This window comes from Anabrus simplex, chromosome 1 (assembly GCF_040414725.1).
Source record: "Anabrus simplex isolate iqAnaSimp1 chromosome 1, ASM4041472v1, whole genome shotgun sequence".
Lineage (NCBI taxonomy): Eukaryota > Metazoa > Arthropoda > Insecta > Orthoptera > Tettigoniidae > Anabrus > Anabrus simplex.
In genome coordinates this window covers 1,547,862,578-1,547,882,912 of record NC_090265.1, presented here as the reverse complement: position 1 = coordinate 1,547,882,912, position 20,335 = coordinate 1,547,862,578, and the positions used below count along the sequence as shown (strand labels likewise).

The 20,335-nt window shown below is 40.0% G+C and overlaps 1 protein-coding gene across 1 annotated transcript in view; it reads left to right on the top strand.

Moving 5' to 3' along the window:
* Hr4 (Hormone receptor 4) overlaps positions 1–20,335 on the top strand; it is a 94,971-nt gene that overhangs the window by 46,061 nt on the left and 28,575 nt on the right. The window contains exons 7-9 of the mRNA XM_068229130.1: positions 4,420–4,568; positions 5,219–5,280; positions 12,596–12,748. Of these exons, the coding sequence (XP_068085231.1) occupies positions 4,420–4,568; positions 5,219–5,280; positions 12,596–12,748 (364 nt within the window). The remainder of the gene's footprint in view (positions 1–4,419; positions 4,569–5,218; positions 5,281–12,595; positions 12,749–20,335) is intronic.

The following is a 20,335-nucleotide window of genomic DNA, read 5'->3' as shown; positions in this document are numbered from 1 at the left end:
CGACGATGGGACAGGAAAGGCATAGGAATGTGAAGGAAGCGGCCGCGGCCTTAATTAGGGTACAGCCCCAGCATTTGCCTGGTGTGAAAATGGGAAACCACGGAAAACCATCTTCAGGCTGCCGACACTGGAGTTCGAACCCACTCTCTCCCGGATGCGAGCTCACATCTACGCGCTCCTAACCGCACGGCCAACTCGCCCAGCCATTCCTGTTTTTAAAACGGAATCGGAATACCGTAGAAATCCGTCAACATGGTGTTAGTCGGCAACAGAGTTTGCGGGTTACCATCGTAATATTGTAATACTTTTTTTCTCAGACATTGAAAACCCTTCTCTGACTTCCGCTTTTCTGTTTATATATTTTTCTAGTTCCTCTTTTTGCACTTCTATTCCTCACATACACAATACATTGTGCTTGAGAGTGAGGGCTGGGGTGAATAGAACAGTGGCATAGCAACCAGTTCCGACTTTGCACCCGGATGGTAGAGGTTCGAATCCCAGTGAGTACGAGGGTACACTTTTCGCCTGAAAATCGCGTTGGATCAAGAAGGGCATCCAACCACTCGACCCAAATACAGAATGAGCCATGTTGGTTCAGCTACTCCAGAAATAACTCGGATTAGCCGAATATCCTTATGTACTGAGCGGAGGGATCGCACGTGTTAAAGTGTTAACGTAGAATTAAGCTCTGCATTCGGAAGGCAGATGGGTTCGAACCCCATCGTCGGCTGTTCTGAGAATGGTTTTCAGTGGGTTCCCATTTTCACTTCCAGGGAAGTGCCAGGACAGTTCGTATTCGTAGGCCAGGGCCGATTCCTTCCATCTCCTTACCTAATTTCATTCGCCATCATTAATTTAATCTTCATTAGCTCCTCAAGTGAGGTTGAAGTCAGAAAGGGCACCCGGCCGTAAAACATGCCACTTTCATCTCCGCCCCCTTATCAGGAAACGGGACTAAGGTACATACATACATACATACATACATACATACATACATACATACAGCGTAATATCCTTATATATAGTAGTCTGTAGTAATAGTTGCGAAAATGAGATGTAATGTGTCGTGGTCGACCAATATTACGCAAGAAAATATCTTTATGAGAGAAATTAAATATAAAGTATAGGACGATAAAGATGGGTACTGTGAAAGTAAGCGTTTATCGTTAGGAGTGCGAATAAATATGGTAATTTCATTTCGCACTTAAATGCGACCTTACCGAAGTTTGTTATTTTATTTTGAGGTTTTGGGCATCGTGCTCAGATACTTGTCTGAGATCTAAAGACGTATGTCGAAGTGATATCTCTGCTGGATTATACTACAGAAGTAGCTGCACGAGTGGCGTCTCATCAAGTTGATCGTGGTCACTTTAGAAGTTATGCCAACGTAAAGCAGAAATTGTAAATTTAAAAACAAAAATTGAAATGAAATTACCTTTGCGAGATGAGAGAAAGTAGGAATTAAGTCATCTTCGCAGAGTGGCGTAAGCTAACGGGTATATTTGGAACTGTCCTCGATAGGGGACTTGCTGGTCTCTTCCAAATCTCAGAGACCGATACTGGCGAGCATGCTACCTGATGCTATATACTGTACTATATAGGATTAGGCTCGTCCTTGCTGAGGTACATTGCGCCGCGCTGTCCGCTAGGGAGTTGCCGTAGGAAAGCAAACCCCCTGAGTTTGGTTCAAAGCCGGCAGCGTTTATTGGACCGTTTCGAAGCATTAGTAGCCTACAGGGGACGACCAAAGATGGTTGATTTTAATATGTTTTAGAATATACGTTCGGTTTATTAAACTACAATATCAGAAGAAAAGACGAGAAATGAAGAGTAAAATTATTGGGAGTTGTGCAACACTGCAACAACACCACGCACCGCCCCTGCCATTCAGTAGAGTTGCTTTTTCGCTGCTGATGTCAGTGCAATCAGAAACAACGGAATTTAAACAAAGTCACCTAAATTGCGTCACTTTAGAGTTATGCCAATAAGAGTCCTGCAGAAACTGGTTTAGACTCGGTTCGGTTTCGACCGGTCGACGAAGATGCGACGGTTGTACTCGGCCGAACATTTTACAACTGACCAATGTTTCCCCTCGAATACCGTAGCTTGAGAAACAACACCGCGCAGCTAGCATGATAGAGCCGAGTGCGGTGGTTAAATATCAATTAAATATCGGTTCTTAAAGTGATGATAAAGATTGTGCCCTTAGGCATTTGCAACTCATAGTCATAACTGTAAGATTCATGCTGTAAGCGGGGGAATCTATTCTTGTTCTAAACGGTTTAAATATTGTACATTTTGAAATATCTCATTGTGCTAACGAACATTATTATATTAATTAATTAAAACACCATGCCGTATGACTGAGATTTTTGTTGTTGTTGTTGTTTGTAGTGGTGGAAGTGGCCGTACGATTCTACGGCAAAACAAGGTAAACCAGAAGGGACACATTTCACACAGACAGAAAGGACCGATCATAAACAGACTCGGCCGGATATTTCAGACTCGCTTGTAGTACACAAAAACGTATGATGGTTTGCCAATATAGCCGGGCGTGAGACTACGTATTTCATCTAATCTGTAATCTTCAGATGGTTAGATATCGGTCTCTTGTCAAAGTACCCGATTTTGGCTTTTTTCCATTTTTTTACGACTTGCTTTACGTCGCACCAATACAAATAGGTCTTATGGCGACGATGGGATAGGAAAGGCCTAGGAGTGGGAAGGAAGCGGCCATGGCCTTAATTAAGGTACAGCCCCAGCATTTGCCTGGTGTGGAAATAGGAAACCACGGGAAATCATATTCAGGGCTGCCGACAGTGGGGCTCGATCCCACTACCTCCCGGATGCAAACTCACAACTGCGCGCACTAACCGCACGGCCATCTCGCCCGCTCTTTTGGCTAAAGAGTGATGGGATAAGGCTTTTCCGACCTCTCCGAATCAGAATGCATAGCTTCTGTCAGGTTAAATAGGTAGAGTAAAAGGCCCGCGGTCGGGACCAAGAGTTCATTTAAAATTTCGAAGGATCTAATAGTGTCCTTCGTTCCTCCCTCCCAGACATTTGGGATCCGGCAGCTCTCCACAGGGAGAACATCACCGCGCGCCGCGGAATAACGGGACCGCGAGCCGTGCCGGGATGTTCCGGAAGGCTGGCTCACTCTGTTGTACAGTTACCGGCTGACACACTGCTACAGTGACGTCATGTTAGTGTTGACCTTGACGCGCTCAAGGCTGCCCACTCTCACTACTGCGCTCAACTTCTTCCTCGCTTCCCACTTTGTTTATTTACTCACGCTTCATTTGAAGCGAAAAGGAGGGGAGGGGACAAAACCTTTTGGATTCCATTCCGTGATGAATTGCTGAGTAGTGGTCGTTCAGTGCGTCATACACAGATTCCAGAATTTCAGCTTGATTCCTCCAACAGTCATCCTTTTTATGTAAAGAACCTACAATGACATCTCTGCCCATGGTCAGCCACCACAGGGAATGCTTCGGTCAGTTCCCCTTCTGTGAGATTTTGGAGAGCAAGGTCACGGCAAAATAATGCTGATACAGGGTGAGTCAATAAGAACTTTCTCCCCACATATCTCCAGGTCTGTTGAATATAGTATTATTATTATTATTATTATTATTATTATTATTATTATTATTATTATTATTATTATTATTATTATTATTGTGGTGGTGGTTTTCGACGACACAAGGATGGGAAAGGATGAGGATTGGGAAGGTAATGACCGTGGCCTTAATTAAAACGCCTGGAAGGCAAACGGGAAACGATGGAAAACCATTTTTAGGACTGCCAACGGTCGAGTTCGAGCCCGCCATTTCCTGAATACAAGTTCACAGCTATGTGATCCGAACCGCCAAGCCAATTCCCTCGGTCTCATATTCTTAAATGACTTTAAAGGGCTCAATGAAACAACACGCTTCCCTTTTCAATGGGATTATTAATAACGGAGATATCGAGACTAACTTCATTTTTTAAATAGAGCTATGCATGTTTTACCCACAACCACGGCAGTGGTAAGTTAGGCAAATTGAGTGGTGCACTTTCATTCCTTTGGGAAGATCCAGAGACCGACACTCTACCACCGTCTTAGATAAACGTACTATTTCCATCACATTATTCATACCGTTTCAATTATTGTCAGGGGCGGCTGGTCCAAATGGGGCTAAGAGGGCTGCACGCAGATGTGTTTACATTGCTACACTACTGAGGACATAGGCCATCTCTTAGCAATATATGCGCTTACGAAACCTCAGCTGAAATATGTAGTCCCTACACTATTCTAGTGCCATAGCTCTCCATTCTCATTACGAGCAGTCGCCTTTGATTATATTGTAGTACTAGTTTAGTATAAGTCAGGCCCAGGTACTCTGACATTTTTCTCATATTATTTTGTTTGTATCGCAGGTGTAAAGGCTTCTTCAAGCGAACTGTACAGAATCGACGGGTATACACGTGCGTTGCAGACGGTAACTGCGAGATCACGAAAGCCCAAAGAAACCGGTGTCAGTATTGTCGCTTCAAGAAGTGCATAGAGCAGGGCATGGTTCTGCAAGGTTAGTATCTCTGTACAAACTGTTAATATTGTATCAGTCATTTTATATTGATTCACTTCTAACGTGTATAGTGTGTTTAGTTTTGTTGTGAGAGCTGGTTCTTTCAGTTATTTATGTCCTTTTGCAATATGTTTTTCATTATTGAAATTATGTTGTGTACTAAATAATATGGATCTATTTTGCCGCCATCGGCTGTGCTCTATGCTAAAATTCGTGTACAGTTTGAAGTGCTAGGGTGTAATTTATTCTTACTCTCTCACAACAAACACAGTTGTAAAACTCAGTTATTTAAATATTTCTTGGTGAATATGCTGTCATTACTTGGGGCCTGGTTGAAGGAATATCTGCATTTTCAATATTCTGATTGTTGTAATCCCCTATCATAATACAGAATATTAAAAGAACCAATATTATTTAAGACAAGTTGGCTGACTAACTTCATGCTCTTATTAGATCTGTGTGTTTATGGGATTTGTTTTGGAAAAGGTTATATCCTTCAACACGCTAATCTTACGAGGAATTATTTTTCAATATGTTGCCGACAGAAGGGTTTTGGTGTTTCCTATCTTGTTGTGCTGTCGGTATGCCTTTCTTTTCTTCTATTGACATGGCAACATGCCCTGACTCTTGCTCTTTTGTTCCCTTGTCAGCTGTTCGAGAGGACCGGATGCCAGGAGGTCGGAATTCTGGAGCGGTGTATAACTTATATAAGGTATAGGTAGCAAGAGCTCTTTGAACTGAACCCTGTAGTTTCATAGTCTAATAATTTGGCATAATGTCTCCCCTTCTCTCTTTCTCTCTTCAATGTACATAACTTACTGTGACTTCAGTTTCCTACACACGTGTATAACACATTTACAATAGTTAATGTAAGATTCAGTACTTATACTATATGCTTCATGATTATTATGATACAGTAAAGCCTCTGCATCCATTGTGAATATTAGCATGCTGTATATTCTTCTGTCTGACTATAATAACGTTCCGTTCTTATTGGGTGTTTGAAATACGATTTAAAACACTTCTGTTCTTAAAAGTAGGTGCTTGCTTCCGTCATTGTTGTTAACAGGATGTTGTCTATTATGTATATATACTAGGCCAACTAGACAACTGCATTTTCGGCAGTTCATTATATGTTTTTCGGTCGTTTTAATGTTATTTTTTACTATTTTGCTTTACGTCGCACGGACATAGATAGGTCTTGCGGTAACAATGGGACAGGAAAGGGCGAGGAGTGGGAAAGAATCGGTCGTGGCCTTAATTAAGGTACAGCCCCAGCATTTGCCTGGTGTGAAACCCATGGAAAACCATCTTCAGGGCTGCCTACAGTGGAGTTCGAACCCACTGTCTCCCGAATGTAAGCTCACAGCTGCGCGGCGCTAACCGCGTGGCCACCTCGCTCGGTCAGTATTATGTTATCCCAAGGAAACGATGTAGGTACTTCGTATGAAAGAATGAGACCGATTTTGACTGAAATTCCTACGTATGCAATGTTTACAGTTAAGACTTTCCATAAGTCACTATGAGTAAAAGAATCCTACTATTGTATATCTCGGGAACTTAATAACAGCGTTTCATTAATTAGGTAATATTGTCCATAAGAAGCTGAAGATTTCTTCGAGCATTATCCTGATTGGGAAAAGGCCAGGAAGAAAAAGAAACGAATATGCGTGGCCTCCGTCAGTTTCTTTTAGAACTTCCCACTGCCCAGCGGGTATAATATACGCCTGTGGAAATTTTCGCGCACTTCTTGAAGTAATAATAAAAAAGTCCAGAGGTGGTGCAGCTCTTAACACCCCCAATGGAGTTGAGTTGCCTTCGAGGACAGCAGCTAATAGCGCTAATCGTTATACAGTACTACTAAGGTTGAAGTCATTCGCGCGAGAGGTCGAACGACATCGATTTGCTTCATTCCATTCATTTGGCTTAGGTTATCGGAATCAAGCTCTCCGATGTTCGTTTTCGTTAACTGATTATATCATAGTCATTTGCTCGCACTTTATTTAACGAAATCTAGAACTGTAAACTGACAAGTAGAAATATCGAGAGAGAATATTGAAGTAATACCCGTCTTAAAAAGTCCATTATCTGGGTTTGGGTCGGGATCTAGGACTAACCAATTTTTCTCCTTTAAGTGCTCGGGAATAATGGCAAATTAAACATTTGATTTCTCTGCACCGATCTAGTTTTTGTTGTTTAACTCGTACTTAATGTGCACCTCGTTTCTAATGTGTGCAACAAGGAGGCCATCATTGAGGCTTTGCTGTATCTTTAGTATTAGTAAAATATACGGTACATTATTAGTTAAACCATGCTAAATATGGTAATGCCATAAATGTATGACGTAAGAATTTATGTTATTTCTTGATATTGAGTCTGTGCTGAAAGAAACTGTGTTAAACTGAAAAATAAGACCCTAAATACCTTTTTAAACTTGGAATACTTTATCGTAACTCATCGTTAATTTTTCATTCATAATTTGTTAAATTAATAATGTTAGAAATGTGTGAGACCTTGTCCAACGGAAATTTGCTCTTATATTCGGTATACCTCATCAGACAGGTAAACTTAAATAGTTCCATCGTTGTATGATTCTTCGTTTGTTAATAAACGATTAAACTTGCCAATATATTTGCCCTAAAAATAGACTTATTTTGTTCAGATATATGTTACCTTATTGGCATGTTTCAAAGAAAGAAAGTACTGAACATAGGGTTTTGTCGCCTTTTAAAATTCCCATGCAAAGATGAAATCAAATGTTTAGCCTGTAGGTAAGACACCCACACGTCGTGATATACCGAATATATGAGTGTTGAACTCTTTTTCAGCTCAGCAGTGTTCGTAATACTTTGCAAAGTTATGTAGTTTATTTAATGAAAAATTGCAGAGCATTGTTTTACTCTCCACTAATATTCGAATTCGGTACCTCTTGGGAGCTCTCTGTTCACGTCATTGAGAGACAAACGAGCACAGTAATCATGATCCCAGCTCAGAGCACGTAGCAGTGATGACCGTAAGAGAACTGTCAGCTCGATGTAGCCTTAAATCGTGATGCAAGCTGTCTTCTTTATAAAAATATATTACCGGCACAACAAGAAGGGTTCGAACATCCTCTATTTCTCCACCAGTTTAGACTTCTAAAAGCTATAATATTAGTAAGTTGTATAGAAGAACGGTGAATTATTTTAAATTAATACATTCTTAATGCACTGTTATAACGAAATGATTTACAGAACCTATTTTAGGCCTCACCTTGAGACGCGTAAATATTGTAGTTTATACACGTTGTCTACGGAAATCCCATTTCAGCAGGTTTCAAATCGTGAATTGTACATTCACATTAGGCTATTTGAAAGTTTGCTATTATCCATAGAGTTTCTTACTGCCTACGAATAAGTGGACAATTTACAAGTTTCGGAAATACTTAACTGTTTGAAATACAAGACTAATGTAATAATGAATCATCTCTTTTGATGTCCGAGCTTATAATGACGCATATACACGTTCATGAGGCTGTTCCCTCTGAATATACTGCAGTACTTTATCAGATACTGTGTCAAGTTATGCTGGAATTTTAGATCAGTCGAATGAATTGTATAAGAAGTATATAATAACCAGACAACCCTGCTCTCTTGCTGTCTTTAACAATCATTCGAATTTACAACGGACAGATCGTTGAAAAATCAGATCGCCCCATGCGAAGAAATGCATAAAGATGATAGTTGATTCTGCATCGTCACTGTAGAAGTTATTCTGAGCTGATCGTGTGGTTACTCTGAGTTATCGTCTCGAGAGGTCTTGGATTCGAGTCTCGGAGGAATCAATCTTTTTTTTATCTCAACTTGGAACATAACTTTCTGAGTATTGATTTCCATTGTATATATAGCTGAGTTATATTGGGCCTTTGGTAGTAAGAGAAACTGTTTGAAGAAACTATTTTACTCTAGAAGGATTGTAATATCTGAATTTTGTATTGTTTTTAAATTCTCTTTGATACTCTCGGATAACCGTTCGGGACACATTATCAGCCGATAGATCGAAACTTTTTAGTCAATCGAGAGGATATTGTTTATAATTTGATATCTTGCTTTTTACGACGTGTAACTTAGTGTACCAGTAAGTTTATCTAAACTACACAGGCATTTCTGTTTGACTTGTTTTTTCAAATATAAGAATATACGTTCTCTGAATCTAAGTTGTTGGTGATTCATTTTACGAGCAATGGACACACTGATCATCAGTCCTTTGCTCTTGTATTTTAAATTCCTAGTTATTGTTCTTCTTTGCTATACTCTCGAAGTTCCTAGGCATATCAGGTTGTGTGGAAAGTTTGGCCTAGGGTAGGGATAGGTACCCCCGATACAGCATTTTTGTAGAGGTAGTATTTATATAACCTATGAATACACTTTCAGTAAAGCTAGCGAAAGCCTTGGCATAACAATAACGATTTTGTTAAACTGCTGGTAGTAAATTTACTTACTGTAACTTAATTACAACCTTACCGTGGTGGCCTGCAATATCGCGTTATCAATCAGTGTAGTCATATTGTTTAGCTGTCATAAAGGAGTTTTCTGTGTTACATAAGAGGCAGCGTCACAGTTGATTTCTCGTGGCTGAATAAACCTGCTTCAACCCTCTGACAATAAAATATTTGGAATGTTGAGAATCGAATCCATAGGCTTCATACTAAGAGACACTACTCAGGGCTGTCTCGCAGACCCTCCACAGTACCGAAATAAAATGATGTATGATTTATTTACGCCCCCCCCCCCACAGTCAGATAGCTCCTCAATTGTAATCACGTAGACTGAGTAGGCCTTGAACCTACTCGCAGGTCCAGGTAAAAAACACTGACCTGGCCGGGATCTTTTTGCTATTGTGAATATTTCTGTAACGAGCCTCACAGAATCAAGAATGTAGCTCCATGAAGCAGTTTCTCTGAACTACATCTGGCAAAAAATGAGGATTGGCTTTAAATTACATTATTCTTTTGGATGGTCTCACCTCTCTGTTACGGAAATGTACTGTATAGTTGTAAATTAAGGGTTGCTCAACTCGTCTGGATAAATTACAAATAATTGCAAAATTAATGGCAGACTACTATTAAGTGAGTCAAAGAACATGAAATTAAATTCTCCTATCAAATATTTGGATACTGGCTATCTTTGGAGGATAAACGACGTGTTGAGCGGCTTCTAGCGATACATTGGCGCCAAATTGATCTTTATATCCAATTACCCTATATCTTAGTATTATAAGTAGTATTAGTGTTCTTTAAATAATTTACTTGATATAATTTATAAAACAATGCAACACTTACAGGGAATGGAAAAAGTTAGACCTGACCTTATGAACACACAAGAGATCCGTGTATTTTCAAAATTTCGATGCAATGAAACCATGTGTATTTGAAATTCACCAGAATTATTTGATGTTAACATTTAATGCTGTATGCTCTGTACCAACTGTCTCAGAGTTAAGGTTTCAGCAGGTAGATTCATATTCTTTTTCATTCCATTTTATGCATGTTTCCCCAAGATCGTCTCATTCCAACGCTAGTTCTAATATAGATTGCTTGTGTCACTGTGTGAAGCTACTCCTCAGTACTCGTACAACTCTAGTTCATCTTCTCAACCAACGTAAACTGCTAGTCGTAAAGTGGCACACGTACCTCCGGCAGCCAAGTATTCAGCTACCTATGCAAAGTTATTTTCGACCCTAGAACTATTAAGTTTATGAATGACGTTAAGTCAATGAGAAATACCAGACAAACTCAACAAATGTAATTAATTAATTATCTTTCACGCGCACTCTCGATATTAAATATTCTGCGATATACTCAAAGGGTGAAACGCGGGTGCTACCTATGTTTTAATTTTTTTTAAATCCGACAACTTAAGCTAACAACGTATAATAGTTATTCCTTCATTTTCTGACCTAATTCAAGTAATACCCACTGCTTTATTCTCTCGTGAGTATGTTGCATAAGATAAAATATTCTATCCTCAGTCTTCTTACATGGTGTCCCTCCTTTGGGGCTTATGAGGCTAAGTTTGATTCCCCCTTTTTTTTTTTAATTTAACGCTTGACTTTTTCTTGTTTCGCTGTAAGAATTTTTGAAATTATGAAGTGTGGAGCTTGTAGCACCACGTGAAGTTACCTACATATCTAAGATCGTATGACTTCTTTATTCCTTCTGCGAGTCTTCTTATGACGAAACGATTTACATTTTAGGGCTCCAAATTTTTAACAGTATGTTTACCCCGTGCTTGTGGAAACTGAAACTAATTCCTGGGATGAAATGCTAAAGTATAATGTGTCACCCATTTGTACCACTTTGTTTCAGATTGTGTGTAGAAGCATTTCGTATTTTTCTCTTCCTTTGGCAATGATCATAATATGATATCATAATATTATTTATATCAATGTTACAGGCAGCGAGAAATGAAAACTTTGAATTATTCTCGCGTTTAGTCTAAACATAGTCATGGATGCATCCATTAAAAGAAATATCACAATACGGTCTATTTCTTACGGTAAACCGGGTAATGTAACGTACAGAAATATTCTTAAAGGTGAGATTTCTGATTACTAAAAGTTTGTCTTGATGAGACTGTCAATGTAACATTGGTAATGGTAGTGTGATCGTGATCTAATGCCCGTTTAGATAGAGATAATTTTCTAGTAGCATCCAAAGAGATCACTGGCTTTTGATCGCTAATAATATATTGTTATTGCGTTCAGTAAGTTTTAATCTGCTATCAATTTTAGGTACATTGTTCAGATCTAGTGTATGTAAAAGTGAATGTATTGACTGAGTTAAATAAAGCAAATACATGTGGTAGACGAAGTTTTCTTTATATTCCCTTCACTGCCTGAAGATAAAACGGTTATAGATTAAATTGTCTCGGTATTGCCATTTGCCATTCATTTGCCAAAGAAGACTGAAAAGTAACAAATGCTGATTCATTGCTTTAGTGAAACATTAACGCAGATAACAATAGTATGTTAATGCGAAGAAGAAGTGATGTTTTGTCTACCGATACTTAAATATGCTTTCTTAATTTTGCAAATATGACAAAAAATCATTGCTGCTGGCGTCAAAAAAGCTGCTAAGTACGAAATTGGAGTCAGAATCTTCAATCTCTCTCTCTCTCTCTCTCTCTCTCTGATTTATGCCTATTGTGCCTGACATTATTATCACAGGGATGAATCTGGACTTCTCTAACAAAACTTTCAACCCTTGGGTGAAGATGCTTACAGAAAGATCCCAACATTTCGTATTGATTTTTTACGGCCATCTTCACGGCACAGTTTTGTAATAGATTTACTGATGCATTAAATCCCTTTCTAGGACAAAATTATGGTATTCTAGAGTCTCTTACATCCGATAGTGACCAAAGGGTCATTAAAGTAAAACAACATTATCGTTTATACCTTGTCAGAGTCTAGTGTACTAAAACTAGACTGCACGCATATAAGCGACAAATGTAGCTCTATCCCTGAAATACTATTGGTTCGAAATATATCCGCTGAAAGTTCACTGAGGTTGAAAAGTACAACTCGAACACATTCTAACTGATGTACGGTATTTATTCAAAACTCTGGAACAATACGCGATAGAGTGGCTTATTGTGGGTAAATCAAACCCTGTTATCCCTTTTCACGTCCATATGGTCAACATTATACGATATAGACGAATTAATCGGGCTCTATTGTATGTTCCTCGTAACCCATAAAAATATCTCGTTCAGAGATTTTTTGAAATTTTAAGGCGTTCCCGCACCCTGACCCCATTCACCACTTCACCAAATAACAGTCGCAAATAAATACGAGGATACACAACACCATCCGAGATGTTCTAACTACCTCGGTGGTTATTCTAAATTCACTTGCATCCGTTTAAAGCATGTTCACTCGACTTTTCCTGCAGGTGTTGCACTGTTCCCTTTTTAACAAGAGAATACGTTGTACGTTCTATATTACTAAGACTGTCTATCACCATGGTGTCTTATTATACTTATAAGGTAAAATATAAGAAGCACAAGAAGAACCAAAAAAACGGGCAGGCGAAAGGGCAAGCGGACAAACAGAAGGGGATGATGGCAGCCGAGCATGGCATCCCCTCGCACCTAGTGAACGGCACGATCCTCAAGACGGCGCTCACCAATCCCAGCGAGGTAAGCAGCTCTATTTTAATTTTGATCAATGCAGATGGCATCGGGAAGAGCATGTTATCTTGATTTTAGGTAAGAATCCAGTTCTATGTTCCCTCTGAAGAGAATATTGCTCTCCAAACCTACAATGCCCCTCCCCCTTTTTATTCTTTTTACGAACTTTATTATATTTCTGTCCATTTTGAAAATAATAACAATGTATCCGCTGAAAGTACCAGGCCGCGTCCCGCAAGCAATATGAGTTATAGTACATTCCCAACATAGTGTGTGTACAAACAGACTTATAGTATAGAAAATATGGTTCTAATTGGGCACGTTAAAACACCCTATATAAGATATTAGGGAAGCTAAAGTTGGTTGTTTCTATCTCGGGATATAGACCAAGCAAAATTCGATGACTATTGTGAACGAGAATTTCCAGAGATATTTCCTCAACATTGCTTAGAAATGCTGAGTTACATATCACAACACTAGACTTAAACAACTACACGATGCACGGTCAGCACTGTCATAGATTATGAATAGAATTCGGGTTTCTGTTTCCCAAAAATCTCGGGACATATGCATTCTCTTACACCCTAAAACATATCAAATTTTAGGTCTAACATAAAAACTTGAAAATATGACGCAAAGAAAAAGTAATGTCCAAAAATTGCTTAAAAAAGATTTTTAAAACTCATCATTGTACAAATAAAATATTGGCCGTAGAATAAACTGAAGGTGCTCAAATACGCCAGCCTCGTATTGGTCGATTTACCAGGACGTCTAAGAACTTCTGCGGGATATAGTTCTGGCATCTCGGCGTCTCCGCGAACCGAAAAAGTAGTTAGCGTGACGTAAAACCAATAACTATCAATACATACGAAGGACACGGAGCCGTTGACCAAGAAGCCTTTGTCCCTTTACATGAAACAACAGTAGCATCACCTGTGTTCAAGTTCTATCAATGTACAACATAGTAATTAGATAAAATATTTACTCAAGATCCGCCACTCTTTCAAAGAAGTCTTTCATCGGAGATGATAAGATCGCTGACTGAGGACGACCACCATCGACAGCTCTGAAGACAGATTTCACTATTTTCCTATTTTCACATCATGTCGGAATGTTACGAAAGGCTTCGACTGCTTTCTGCCCAGACCTAATCCTTTCCTATCTCAGAGTCACAGAAACATCGGTGTGTAAATGCGAAATTAAACAGCTAGCGAAAAAGGAAAGATCACTATCACGATCAGCCATATTCAATAGTTTTTACGATGTGGCCTCTTTAAGTCCGAAGCAAGGTAGGTTTTCATGAGGTCTCTCCATCTGGGACGGTCTTGAGCGATGTTCTGCCAATTGATCCCAGTAATCTTATGGATGTCTTTATCCCATCTGTCCGGTGGTCTTCCCCTAGGTCTCAGATGATATTTCGGACTCCACTCTAGCACAAACTTTGTCCACCTACCATCAGTTCTCCGAGCAACACGGCCTGCCCACTGTCATTTTAGGGTAAACACCCTTTCTAAAATGTCACTGACCTTTGTGACTGACCTGATGTAATCTGCTCTCTTCCTGTCTTTCTTCGTGAAGCCTAGCATGAACCGTTCCATAGCTCTTTGGGTTGTTCTGAGTTTTTGCTTAACAAACTCGCTCAATGTCCAGATTTCACAACCGTAAGTCAGTACAGGGAGAACACTCTGGTCAAAGACTATCTTCTTCAGGTGGGTTGGCATGTTGGATTTGAAGATTGAAGAATTTCTTCCGTAAGCTTGCCATCCTAGTTTGATACGTCGGAAGATTTCCGGTCTTAAATCCCCTTTCATGTTTACAAGCTGCCCAAGATAGACAAACTCATTGACCTGTTGTAATGTGAAGTTTCCCACATGCAGCTTTCCTGCTGGGGCCCGTTTGTTGAGCATTACTTTGGTTTTAGAAAGGTTCATGGATAGTCCCACTTTTTGACAGGCTGAGACAAGATCTCGTATTAGACTTTGTAGTTCATCGATGTCGTTGGCCAAAAGTGTAATGTCGTCTGCAAACTTAAATTATTCAGCCTTTTCCCATTGATTTTGATTCCTGTACTTTGCCAGTTGAGTTTTGACATGGCCATTTCTAATACTGCTGAGAACAGCTTGGGAGATATGGGGTCGCCTTGCTTTACACCTCTTTGAATGGGAAAATCCGTGGTTGGCACCTTGACGTTCACGAAGGCTGAAGAGGTTTCGTAGATATGCTGGAGTACTCTTATGTAGGCAGCATCGACGTCGTGTTCGGCTAAGGCTTGCATAACAGCAGCGTGGTTCACCGAGTCAAAGGCTACAAAGGCTAGACAGAGCGGCATTTGATATTCATTACTTCTGCTGATAACTTCACGAAGGGTGAGTATGTGGTCGACTGTTCCAAAACCTCGGCGGAAACCTGCTTGTTCAATTGGCTGGGCAAAATCAAGCGTTGAACTGATTCTATTTGTCAGTACCTTGGCGAAAACCTTGTAAAGGACAGAAAGCAAGCTAATAGGACGATAGTTTCTGATGTCATGTATGTTCCCTTTTTTGTGCAGGAGAATTATCATTGCTCTGTTCCAAGATGGAGGAATGAATGCATTGCGTAGACAAGACGTGAATATTTTTGCCAAGTGGCTTAAAGTTTCATCACCAGCAAGTTTGAGAACGCTAACTGAAAGGTTATCGCTACCTGCGACTGATCCTTTTTTCATACTGTTTATAGCATGTCTGATCTCAGATGGGAGAACTTCCGGGACTTGGGAAATGTTGGATATGTAAAGCAAAGACAGGTTATCATCAGCCTTCTCGTACAACTTGCTATAAAAGTTCCTGATGAACTCAAGAAGTTCTTCCCTATCAGTAATTCGTCCGTTGTCCCCATCTAATGCAATTAATTGCTTCTTACCGATCTGTAGCTTCCTATTAGCAGACTTCAAACTTGTTTTTTTTTTTTTTTTTCAGATAAGCAAGTTCTTAGAATATCTTCATTGAATTTCTTTAAGTCGGCTTTAATTCTCTTTCTTATGGTTTTGCACAGCTCAGAGTACTGTATTTTGTCAGTCAGACTGAATTTTCATTTCTCTCCTCCTCTTTAGTAGGTTCCTGGTATCGTCACTGAGTTTCTTATCCCGAGTGTTATTCTTTTTCAACCCTCCAATTACTTCAGCCGTATCCATTAGCATTTTTGCCAGATTTTCACCAGTTATTTCGTGTAGGCTTTGTTGAAGGGCTTGATGGATTTTTTATTTTCTTCTAGATGTTTAAGATTTATTTGTTTTTTTTTCTCCCGCACTATTTTAAGTCGATGTTCCCTAATGTTTAATTCGGCTCTAGCCCTTACTAGTCGGTGGTCACTGCCAGTATTGAATCTGTTGAGGACATACATCTTTAATGATTTGAGGGATGTTAAAGAGAACAAAATCGATCTCATTGGTGAATTCATAATTGGGACTTCTCCACATCCATTTACGTCCTGCGTGTTTCTTAAAGAATGTGTTCATTATACGCATGTTGGTGTATTCGGCAAACTGGACCAATCTCTCCCCTCTCTCATTTCTCTCGTCTATCCCATAGTTTCCAATAACAGTTTCTCCAGTCTTACTGGTTCCAACCTTCGCATTGAAGTCACCCATTACTATCTGAAAGTGACAGTCACTCCCCTTCTCACAGGTTTCATGTAGACTCTCATAAAAGGATTGTAACGCCTCGTCTGAATGGCTTGATGTGGGCGCATATACTTGCACAATGTGCATTTCGTATCTCTTAGAGAGTTTTAGAACTAATCGCGCAATTCTACCTGAAGTACCTTCCAATACAGAGACCTTGTTTACGAGATGTCGATTGATTAGGAATCCTACTCCATTAAGCCCTCCTTCTGTTTCACCACAGTAATAGAATAAATTACCAGAATTCAAAAGGTAACACCCTTCTCCTTTACGGCGTACTTCATATAGACCGATTACGCTCCAGTTGATCTTTCCAAGTTCATCTTCGAGCTCTTCTAATCTGTCATTGCCTAATAAAGAACGACAGTTGTACGTGCAAAGCTGGTAGGTTTGGGTTTTTCCTATGGTTGTTTCTCTTTCACGAGACAGCAAAGTAGCGCCCACCCGGAAATCCGAATGTGGGGCTGTTTTACCTCCGGAATGTAGGAATTTCACCTTAATGTCCCTCATTGTCTTTTGACTTAAAGGATGTGAAGCATAATCATCACGCCTGCTTCATTGATGGATTGGTGATCCTCCCGCACTGATCGGCTCGCCGACTCAGCTTCCCGCTGGGATTGGTTACCCGAACCTTCCGCTGGGTTGCTCGGCTTAACGGGGGCACCTCTTGTAGGTTACGTGCTTGGAGTTGGAGTGTGAGAGGCTAGAGGACTCAAACTTGCCGAGTCCTTATGTTATTGTTGCAAGATGGATTGCAACGACGCGTCACACTCCCATTACTGAAATTACGATCCGGAAACGACACTGCTCATCTAGGGTCCCTCACAGTATGCTCCACCCCCATAGTCATGCTGAATTCACTCCCCAAAGTTTTAAAAATATGTTGTAGAAGTTAACGAGACCTCGATTTTTATCAACCTCCTCTTTGCAAAAAATGTAATTTTGATGTACTACTAAACAGTTTCATTATGGAATTTTGACATCTCCTTGAGTACTAATATACTTATTGATTTCATGATTTGATGCCTTTTTTCCGAGTGTGTGTAAAGTAAAAGGAAGAAGAAATCCGATTCGAGAATTTTTCGCAGCATTTTACTCACTTTAAAATATATTAGAGAGCGTGTATTAAATTGTAAATTGCAAAAGGTATATTATTATTATTATTATTGCTTTACGTCGCACCGACACAGATAGGTCTTATAGCGACGATGGGATAGGACAGGCTTAGGAGTTGGAAGGAAGCGGCCGTGGCCTTAATTAAGGCACAGCCCCAGCATTTACCTGGTGTGAAAATGGGAAACCATGGAAAACCATCTTCAGGGCTGCCGACAGTGGGATTCGAACCCACGATCTCCCGGATGCAAGCTCACAGCCGCGTGCCCCTGACCGCACGGCCAACTCGCCCAGTAAACGTATATTAATTGCACACTAGTAAGAAAAAATACTGAAAAAAACCTAATTACTGACAATAATGAGCATAACTAACGTGCATCTCGAAGCGGTTAAATAATCTACCGTATGAAAACACATACGTACAGAAGGCAGAAGTATTCAGTCAGCAATATGTAAAGGTAGTTGGATATAAAGATAATATCCTGATAGAGGAGGCGACATATAATGGCGAAATACTGAAAGTTACTTATGATAATCAAGACATTTATAAAAAGATATAAAAGTTGAAAGCTAGAAAGGCAGCTGGGGTTGATAAGATTTCTGGGGATATATTAAAGGCTATGGGTTGGGATATAGTGCCATATCTGAAATACTTATTTGATTACTGTTTGCATGAAACATCTATACCAAATGAATGGAGAGTTGCAATAGTAACCTCGTACCCTTGGCTAGTTAAACTCAGATTCCTAAAATTCGATGGTTGGAAACGTTTTGCACAAATCTCAAAGATTTTAGTATCTTGAATGGCCTGTTTTAGCGTTGTGTATCAGGTATTGGCGTAAATACAATATTTGGTGGAACGCATAAAGACAGGAATGCCACTTAAACATTTTTTAAAATATACAACCAGTTTCTTATATCGGACAAATTCATCGTTCAAGATGTTTACTATTGATTTTAGAAGTGTATGGTTCAATTGTTTCCTTCAAAATACATTCATATTCACATGCATATGCATTCCTCTGTTTAAATTAAAACTGACATCTGAGAAGCTACCTACTGTACTTGATCATTAGTATGGCGCCGTAATGTCTTGGAAGGAATTCAGCGCTTTGAGCAACAATGTCAGAAAATAGAAACCGACAAGCGCAATGCTAGGAAACAACGAACGGGAACTTCTGAAGAAAAACTACACTACACAGCCAGCCCCGACTAGGCCAAATATATGTCAACAATGTGGTAGAATCTGGCAATCTGCGGCTCCAAGATTGGCCACTACAGCCATCTAAGAATGCACAAAAACTGAATTTTGAAGAAGACAAGCATACTCGTCGGTGGGTGATAGCCCATCATTCCTTTGTTTAATGTCACCGTGCTTCAAACCCTGGCTACACGTGCCATCGCTGTGAGATAGTGTACTATTTCTAGCCTTTTCTTCACTGACGCAGAGAAATGCACGAAAAAGGAAGTAAGGAAGGAAATCGTGCCCTCCCCCACCCTCCCCGAGTTCTCATAGAAAAGGAATCGACCAATTTCACCGAGACATTTAATTCCACTTCCTGACCAATGACGGTACTTCTCTTACGATATTATAAATATGGGCTTCGAATACAGACACTGAGAGAGACTATCCTGAGTGGCATTTTATTTTTCATTTTCCCTCACTCCAAATCTGGACTAGAACATGTCCAGTCATATTCCCAATAATTACAGGTACAAACTGCTGCTGACGACTTTAGCTGGTTTTCTGCCCCTACGTCTCTATACATGTACAAACACGATCAAGTGACATTTGGAGTATCTACTTCTAGGATGTTCCCGGAAATTACAAATCAGGTATCATGGAGTAATTATGAGGAAAAAGTCCGGATGGCTGCTGGAAAGTCCTTCTGGACTGCATTCAAACTGCTTTTTTTAATACCTCTTGTACGATTGTTAATGTTTTCAGCTGTAGAGCTCGATATGAAAAAAAAAAATATGGAGAATTTCAGATACCTTGAATCTGCCATGTACTGCCCCAGTCCTCACGGAAGGGAGAGCACGAAGAGAAAAACAATTGGCATAATGCATGGTGGTCGGTTTCACTTTCGCTAACTGGTCTGCTACGGGTTCCCGGAAATATACGTTAAACTTTCTCCTGCTTCGTGCAAGGACCGCCCGCCGCAACTTTCCAACTTTCCCCTTCCCTTTCCTGTCATCACTTTCTCTGTCAAGTTCGTACCCACAGCACAGTTTACTCGTAGATAACCCACTGAGATAACCCAACTGGCCCGAGCAGGTTATTTTCCGTTATGAATTCCAGTAGGTTCACTCTTCATCTTCAGACCGAGTTTCTGGATTAAACGACCAGTACCCAGCGAGTGGCTGCGCGGTTTGAGTCACGTAGCTGTCATCTTACATTCGGGAGATAGTGGGTTCGAAGCCCACGGTCGCTTTTCCCCTACTCTAACACTTTCCTATCCCGTCGGTGCGACGTAAAGCAAATACAAAAATCGACCAGTTAAATCCAAACTGTATTACAAATTGCGTCATATTTTCAACTTTCCTGAAGATCGCCGGAAAAAAGGTGGGCGAGAAGTATCTTTCTTATCTCTAAAACAGACTTAAAGATTGCCAAAGTTAGGACTTTCTTAGCAGGTCAGACTGCTTTAGTGTCCGTGTAGCCTACATTGTTTATAATATTGAAAACATTTCTTAGCAAAGTAGGGGTCCACATACTACGAAAAACGTAAAATTAAGCAATTTCCTCAATTGTGCCGAAAGTTGAAGGGCTAAAGGGTCCGGATAGCTCTATCAAACTAAATAAACACATTTCTAAAAGCACT